We start from the raw sequence: 8534 nt of genomic DNA on the forward strand, positions 1-8534 counted from the left end.
ACCCCACAAGAGCAGATGTGTAAATCTTCCTCTGCAGCAGCCTTCTGTCTTTGAAGTGTCCTGCCCATACCAGGCTGGGCTCATTAGGGCTTTACAGCCTCCCTCCCCTGGATGCTTCAGGAAGCAATTCCCATGCTAGTTTGGCCAGCAGTAATGACAATCCAGCATAATGCATGTGGTGCCACAGAGTGCCTGAACTGTGCCCCCTTCCCTGAGCTCTCCTCCCATTGGTCCCTCTCCAGTCCAGCTTGCCAACATGTGGGACTCTAATCCCCGCCCCGCATGCCCTTCTGAGCTGATGCCACGTGCTGATGCTTCAGAGAACTGTCTTGGCTGACTGGAATAGTTCTCAGCTTCCCTCCCCCTCCTGCCTGTAGGCAGCCTACTTGCCTCCTGCCAAGTGTTTGTTGGTAGAGACCAGCGGGGCACCCTGCGCTGAGACACCTGATCTGAGTTTGGGGGAGGGGGAATCAGCCTGTGGAGCACAGGGAGTTAAAAATAACAGGTAAATAAAATCAAAGCAATGGAAGAACAGGAGTGAGAGCCAAGCCCACCCCCTCCCTTGGACTGGATTGTAAGCAGCCCTGCCCTCTCCTTTGTGCTATGCTCAGAGCTGGGGCAGGCCTGGAGGGGCGCCTTTCTGCTAGAAATATCTATGTGTATTAGGGCAGCAGCACCCAGTGAGATCAGGTCTCCCTTGTGCTCAGCCTACCTAACAGCAGACCGTGACCCTTGTTTCTCTGGGGCTGAATCTCACTGCAGCATGGAGAGTAAGGCAGAGGATCTCCCTGCAGCCTTGTAGCTAGCTAGACCAGACAGCAAACAAATTCCTGGGGAGTGTTGACACTGCCAGTGAGGCCACAAAGCAGGTGTGGCTCCATTGTGGAGGCTGGGTGTTTGTGAGAACAAGGGGCAGGCTGGTGGGCAGAAACCAAAGATGAAAGGTCCCCTGTCCACTGCCCAGCCAGCACCTGGGCTAGCAGGTCTAGAGAGAACTCAGTGCACAGTGTTGGTGCCTCCCTTGCAGGCCTGGCTTCGGCTCTATGGCTACCTCCCACAGTCCAGTCGGCAGATGTCCACCATGCGCTCGGCTCAGATCTTCAGCTCCGCCCTCTCCGAGATGCAGAGGTTTTATGGGATCCCAGTGACAGGCATCCTGGATGAGGAAACCAAACTGTGAGTTCCCTTGGGGCTGCCCATCTGCTTGCACAGCAGGTGGAGAAGTAGGACCCTGCCCAGAGACAGTCCCAGAGACTGCCCAGCCCAGTGGTGTGGCTGGCCCCAGGAGCAGACAACTCACTTCTTGTTTCCCAGAGTCACAGGTCCAGCGCCTCTTGCTGAGAACTGAGCCCTCACAGGCAGAGCTCTTCCCCACCCCCCACAGCACCTCCAGCTATGGGCCTGGCCCCACAGCCAAGGCACCTGCTCCACTCCCCATAGACTGTCCTGGTGCACAAGGCTGCTGTATGTGCCTTCTCCAAGTTCCAGCATGGACCCAGTGCTCTCACCTCTCACTCTGGTTGCTGTGATTGGCCTCTTCTGCAGGTGGATGAAGCGGCCCCGCTGCGGTGTCCCAGATCAGTTTGGAGTCAAGATCAAAGCCAACATGCGACGGAAGCGGTACGCGCTCACTGGGCGGCGCTGGAGCCAAACCCACCTCACCTTCAGGTACCAGTAGGCCCAGACCCCAGCTTCTAGCCATCTGCATTCTCAGTCACAGATCACTGGGGGCCAAACACATGACACAGCGGGCACATGGCTCATCACGTTGCTTTACACCAGGTGCCTAATGGGGTAATTCCCTTTGCCCCTGGGAACCTTACACCTGAGGAACAAGTGTGATGGGACAGTGGGCTGGGCTGGAGACCAAAATCCTTTCTGCAGCAGGGCTGGCATCCAACTGCCATGCATCAGCCTGCTGAGGGAGAGTATTTCAACTGACAGCGCACTACTGTGCATGGCCTGGTCCCACAGCAAATCCAGCCATTGCACCCTGGGCTGAGTGCCGGGAGCTCGGCGGCTGCCTTGTTGGCCTGCATGGGGTCTGCACTGCTGTCACTCTGTGGCTTACTCAGCATAGCGCTCTGCTGTCTGGCAGACTGCGGACCAGATCCTCAGCTGCCATGAATTGGCTTTGGTGGAGCTAGACTGAGTTACACCAGCCGAGGAACTTGCCAGCCTTGATGACTGTTCTCTGAGAAAGATGTTCTGGTGCCTGCTTGCTTCCTGTACTTTTAAGATGTCTCACAGCATGAAATAAGGCCAAGGAGTGTCCCAAGCCCTCTGCCAGGGGACTCAGACAAGAGATATCCTTTCCCATGGCATTTACTGGGATACCGTGAAGGAGAGGGGCCAGGCATTCAGGACATTGTAGTCTCTGATTTAGCCCATGGGTCAAGTGTGTCTCTGTCCTCTAGTGAACCACAATGCTGTGCTACCCTCGACCTGCCCCCTGAAGTCAACAGGACTTTGGACATTGATATCCCTGGAAGTAGGATCAGTTCCCCCATCCGTAGCTATGATGGAGGGGTTTACTCTGGAACTGGAGTTCCCAGGTGTGGTCTCAGGTGATGATCTAATGAAGGCTGCTGCTCAGATTGTATTATAACAGGACAAATTAATGATCCCTTGCTAAATCAGCTTTGGGCTAGAAATGACTATCCATCCCCTGGCAGGCAGCAAGGGCCAGACATTGAGGTACTAAGCTAGCATGTGGGAGCCAGAACTAGAAGCCAGAGTGAAGCTGACCTAGCGTTCCTGCTCTCTGGGTTGAGTGGAACAGAGCCCTGCCCGTAGTTTCCCACTCCTCCCACTCTAAGGAGCCCTTTCTCCCTGTGTTTGTGTGCCCTCAGCATCCAGAACTACACAGAGAAGCTGGGGTGGTACCACTCATATGAAGCCATTCGCCGAGCCTTCAGGGTGTGGGAGCAGGCCACCCCTCTGGTCTTCCAGGAGATTCCCTATGATGATATCCGGAACAAGAGGAAGAAGGAGGCTGACATCATGGTGCTTTTTGCCTCTGGTTTCCATGGAGACAGTTCCCCTTTTGACGGTGTGGGGGGCTTTCTGGCCCACGCATATTTCCCTGGCCCTGGGATGGGAGGGGACACGCACTTCGACTCAGATGAGCCCTGGACGCTTGAGAACACCGAATTGTCTGGTAAGGCAGGAAGGCTCCTTGGTGTGGCTGATGAGAAAGAGTGCAAGAAGTTAGGATAATCCCAAGACATAATCCAGGTGGGAGATTCAGGGGAAGAAAGATTGTCTTTGCCTAGAGCACAAGTTGGGCAGCACTCCTTGGTTCTGCCTCCAGCCCTGGGTAGAAGTGGATCTAATCTTGACAACAGGGAAACTGGGACACAGAACTCCTGCATTCAAGTCTTAGCTTAGCCACTGACTGTGGCAGGTTTTGGAAGCGGTAGTGCCAGTACAGCTGCAGGGAATGAGGCATCAACAAGGTTTGGGTGTATTTAACACCCTACCATCTAGCTTAGTGGGTCTGGCTAGATCTGGGATTTTTAGTCCCAAACCACTGAGCCCCATATTGATGACACATCTCACTAGCAGCTACACAATCCAGTTGCCAGCTTCAGCTTTTCCATTTAGCAGTTTAGCCAGTACTGTTAACCTTACCACCTCCCACCTGTTCAGCCCTGGTTATGGTCAGGTACTTATTGAGAAGGGCCTAGTATTGGTTACTCTCTATCCTGGTCACCAGCATGCAGAACATGGCCTGAAAGGGACAGTCAAAGGAGTCACTTCTGGTGACTGCCAGAAGGACACTGAGTGAATGGAATAACATGGATGTATTACTGGAATGATGAGTTCAGGCCTGTTGTCCTCACTCCAGAGGAGAGAGTGGTTCAGAAAGGAGTTGCAGCAGGGATGTGAGGCCTGGGAAGCCTGAGTGGGAAGTGAGGGGCTAGAGGAGCTCCATTTACTTCATTTGTTCATGAGGAGCTGATGAAGGTACCTGAAGCCAGTCAACAGGGACTGAAGTGCAGGTGCGGTTTCTGGTAACAATCTTTAATCTGGTTATGCTAAAAAGCCATGACAGGAACCAGTGGCTGGAGGCTGAACCCAGAAACTGAGACTAGAAGTGAGGTGCTGATTTTTAACAAATGGAAATAATTAAGCAGTTGAACAATTGGGTGTGTGGTGGATCCTCCATCATTTGGTGCCTTCACATTAAGACCAGCTGTTTTCCTAAAAGATCTACTATAGCTCAGTCCCAAAATTGAAGGCCAGAGGTAGGAGTCGCTATATCGATTCATATCCTGACCCAAGACAGAGCCATTTCTTGTGGCCTAGGTACTTTGATTAAGGAAAGCACTGGGGAAGGTGCAATCTGCCCTTCATCCAAATGCACATAGTCATCTCCATGGCAAAGTGGGAGCCCTAGGAGAGGAAGTCCCTCCCCAGACACAAGTGAGTCAAGTAAAAGATGGAAAATAACATTACATCCTGCCAATGCAGAGATGCGGGAGACCTAAGCATTGGGTCCAGTCCCCCAGCTTGCAGATAGTTCTGCTACTAACAGTGCTGTTCTCTGTCCTAGGGAACAACCTCTTCCTGGTGGCCGTCCATGAGCTGGGGCACTCGCTAGGGCTGGAACACTCCAGCAACCCCAGTGCCATCATGGCGCCCTTCTACCAATGGATGGACACGGAGAACTTCCAGCTGCCGGAGGATGATCTCAAGGGCATTCAGCAGCTGTACGGTGAGAGAGGCTAGGCCAAGTCCACGCTGACAGCCAGACACCTGGCTTCCTGCATGGCCCTGCTAGTTGCAGCAGGCCAGAGGGGAGGTAGGAATGCCCAGCCCAGCTGGCACCTGTGCATGGCTCTGCATTGGCATGTGTGTCTGTATCCATGCACAGAGATATCACTGGGCTGCCTGGGAGTAGCAACAGGCAGCAGTCACAGCTTACAGTGGGCTGGGATGGGTGCTGCCACGCCCCCGCCCACCCCCCTGCACAGGCTGGCATGTGGGGGTGCTTTCGGTGGGTCAGGGAGGCACAGAAACTCCTCCTGGCTCTTCTGCCGCAGAGGATAATGCTCTCTTGTGCCCCTGCCCCTTTTTCCTGGGAGGAGGTGCTTCCATGTCCACAGGGGCAGTAAGTGTCCAGAGTCTGTCCCTTAGTGGCTGCAAAGGCCAGGGGCAACATTGGGAGGTTGTAGCTAGGATAGAGAGTGCCCTGCTGAGATGTGACATGAGCACTGTGCTGCTGACATATCAGTTCTCCTGTAGTTATGACAGGCACCTGCACTCTCAGAGTAGCAGGCTCTAAGTTCTCCCCTTGCTGCCTCTGTGCAGTCCCAGCTGCCAGTGCCTGTAAGGTTGTTTCCACACAGCCTGTTGGGTCCTGGCCAGGCTCAGGAGGCTTATTTGGATACTCTCTTGCAGTTGCTCACTGTCTTCTTCCCCTTCACTGCCTCAGGTACCTCTGATGGAAGGCCTCAGCCCACCAGGCCCCTCCCAACTGTGACACCCCAGAGACCTGGAAGGCCAGATCATAGACCCCCCAGGCCACCTCCCCCTGGTAAGCCAGACCGGCCCCCAAGACCAGGCAGCCCAGACCACCCCAGAACCACGGACCGCCCTGACCAGTACGGGCCAAACATCTGTGATGGGGACTTCGACACCGTGGCTGTGCTACGCGGGGAAATGTTTGTGTTTAAGGTATCAGGTGCTGTCTCCCCTCCATTTCCCAACCCTTTGTACCCCTAGATCACTTCCTCTCTGTTCCCTCTTCCTATCTCCATCCCTGGCATTTTCAACATCAACCCCTGAGGTCCCTTCCAACCCTGCAGTTCTGTGAGCATGCCCTGCACTATGCTGACTGAAGCCATTTTCCTCCCCCTTTACATTTTTTCTGTACACCCTGCAACCTACTACTGAGACCCCTGGGTGCAGGGAGGGGAGGCAGGTGGGGGAGTTTGCTCCAAGCTGCTGCCCTGGCAGCACCAGATGTGAACCGCCAGCCAGAACCTAGAGCAAGCCAAGCCCTTGCAATGTGTGGGTAGAAGACTCATGCAGTGACAGGCTATATCCCACCACACAGATGAGCCCAGGGTGGGTGAGTGAGCTGCCCCAGCTCCTACTACCCCAGTAGCTTCTGCTGAGTGTTGGGGCCTGGACTCTCAAGGCAGGGAGGAGCAGAAGGGACTGTTATGACCATCCAACTGATGCTGTTTTCCTATAGGGTCGCTGGTTCTGGAGAGTTCGCCATAACCGTGTGCTTGACAACTACCCCATGCCCATCGGGCACTTTTGGAGGGGCCTTCCTGGGGACATTGATGCTGCTTATGAGAGACACGATGGCAAATTCGTGTTCTTCAAAGGTGAGGGACTTGGCCTGGGCGGGTAAAGGAGCTTTCAGCACTGTGTGTGACTATGGAGCTTAGTGCTGCTGCACTGAGCAGACTTCCCAACTCCAAGGCTGCCAGTGCCCTCAGTCTTGGCCCTCTGGGACGGACACGCACGCGTGCACGCACGCACGCGCACACACACACACACACACACACCCCTTGGTGGTCCACAGACTACAGTTTGAGGACCTCTGTTCTAAACCAAGCTTCCCCTCCACCCACAACTATCTAAGTCCTAGGCTGCTCTCAGGCATCAGGCCTCCAACTCTGAAGCAGAGCATGGTGGCTTGGTGAGGTGGACACTAAGCTGAAATGTTCCCTTTCCTTGTTAGCAGTTTACTTGGAGTTGGTGCTACAGGACCCTGTGACTCTGGGTTGCTATATGTCTCCCTGTCCTGTCCCCCTCTCCCCCACCCACCCCTCCAGTGACAGACCCAAGGCTGGAGCCAGCGCTACTATTTGTTCCCCAACAGACAGGCCACAGCCCATCCTTCCACTATCTCAGTCTCTTTGTGTCCAGGACAGATCAGTGGATAGAGAGTGTTCTTGGCTGTTGGTAGTCTGGTCCCTCCTGCCAGTGACCTAATGCACAGCCCCAGAGCCTTGAACCCTGAGCCCTGGCAAGGCTCCATGAAGACAGAATGGCAGGGAGGTTTCCAGGGCTCAAGGAGAGCTCTGGCAAGGCTCTTGCTGCCAGCCATCTGGGCACTGGGACAGTTCCTGAGGTGAGGCTGGGGTAGGAGGAGCCATGGGGGTGGCACTGCAGGCTATGGGTTGGGGCCAGCTGAAGATGCTGCAGCAAAAAAATTCTACATCACAGAGGCCAAGCAGGGCCAGTGCTGGGAAGCGGTTGCTGAGCACAGGCCCAAAGGGTTTATCCAGGTCTGCCTGCAGCTCCCCTGAAACAGAGAATGTCCCAGGAGGCTGGAAATGAGGGGCTGCACTCCATGTGTGCTGGGTGGAGGGCAGGGTGACTTATGGGGACACATGCGCATGCACTCATAGGTTGCATCTCTTGCCCTCCCTTCTCGGCCTTATCTTCTCCTGTTTCCTTGCCCAGGGGATCGGTACTGGCTATTCCGAGAGGCAAACCTGGAGCCGGGGTATCCACAGCCCCTTACCAGCTATGGGCAGGGCATCCCGTACAACAAGATCGACACTGCCATCTGGTGGGAGCCCACAGGACACACCTTCTTCTTCCAAGGCGACAGGTGGGTTGGACCTGCTGTGAAATGGGGCACCGGTGAACCACATGGGCTTCCAGGGCCAGGGGACTGAAGGAGCAATCCAGGATGACCTTGTCCGAGGTCCAGTTGTTCCCTATTGTATGTCCCCAGTGGCTTTGCCCAGCTTGGAGTATGGCATCCCAAGTACTGCTCCTTCCTTTGCTTCCCCCAACTAGTCATGCTGCAGCTCTGGGGGTCTTCTCTTGGGAAGTTCTGGCCTGTCAGGACACATAGCAACCACCCCCCTTTGCCCTGGGACAGCAGTACAGTGGAGATGATGGAGTCCTGGCAGGAAACAGGAAATGGGAGCTGAGGGTCTGAAACCCAAATGCCTGGAAGTGTCACTATGCTGGGAACTGTGAGGGAGAGGCAGCTTTTGGGGAGAGGGGGAGAATCTGGACTGAAAGTGAAATGAGCCGGACAGGGTAGGGAGAGGGAGGAAACAGGCTGCAGCAGGGGAGGAAGGGGCTGGCTTTGTTCTTACCAGTTCCTCTACTCTAGAGAGGATCCTGGAAAACAAATACTTGCTGCCCTCTGGCCAGGGCTCTTATCTCACTCCTGAGGTGCTTGCCTAGCAGCCTGGCTCATCTTCTTCCTGCAGGAAGGTAGATCCAGAGCAGGAGGTGTTGATGTATCACCCCCTCTGCTGCTGACCTCCACTCCCCACCCTGCTCTGCCCCCACCAACCCACCCACCCTTGCCCCCACAGCACCAAGGAACAGAGCACAGTATGGAGGAGTCTCTCCTCCATGGGTCATGCCTGGCTTGGCAGGATGGAGCTCCCTTAGGGGCGCTGTGACTGAAGAATAGACCTGGGATTTAGGATACCTGGGTTTCCTTCTTGGTTCTGCTGCTGGCTGGCTGGGGGCAAGTTGCTTCACCCCTCTGTACCTCAGTGTCCACTACTGAACAGCAGCGACAATGATGCTGCCCGCAG

The 8534-nt window shown here is 55.0% G+C and overlaps 1 protein-coding gene across 2 annotated transcripts in view; it reads left to right on the plus strand.

Annotated features, from left to right (window-relative positions):
• The window catches only part of MMP15 (matrix metallopeptidase 15), a 32921-nt gene that overhangs the window by 15515 nt on the left and 8872 nt on the right, over positions 1–8534 (plus strand). The window contains exons 2-8 of one of the 2 annotated variants that reach the window (XM_019505912.1): positions 1028–1176; positions 1546–1668; positions 2853–3160; positions 4559–4720; positions 5441–5682; positions 6206–6344; positions 7432–7582. In XM_019505912.1, the coding sequence (XP_019361457.1) occupies positions 1028–1176; positions 1546–1668; positions 2853–3160; positions 4559–4720; positions 5441–5682; positions 6206–6344; positions 7432–7582 (1274 nt within the window). Of the gene's footprint in view, positions 1–6; positions 1177–1545; positions 1669–2852; positions 3161–4558; positions 4721–5440; positions 5683–6205; positions 6345–7431; positions 7583–8534 lie in introns of those variants that run through there. The other variant, XM_019505909.1, reaches the window with a different exon arrangement.

The sequence above is a fragment of the Gavialis gangeticus genome, unplaced genomic scaffold (genome assembly GCF_001723915.1).
Source record: "Gavialis gangeticus isolate Ggan-Ray unplaced genomic scaffold, GavGan_comp1, whole genome shotgun sequence".
Taxonomy (NCBI): Eukaryota; Metazoa; Chordata; order Crocodylia; family Gavialidae; genus Gavialis; species Gavialis gangeticus.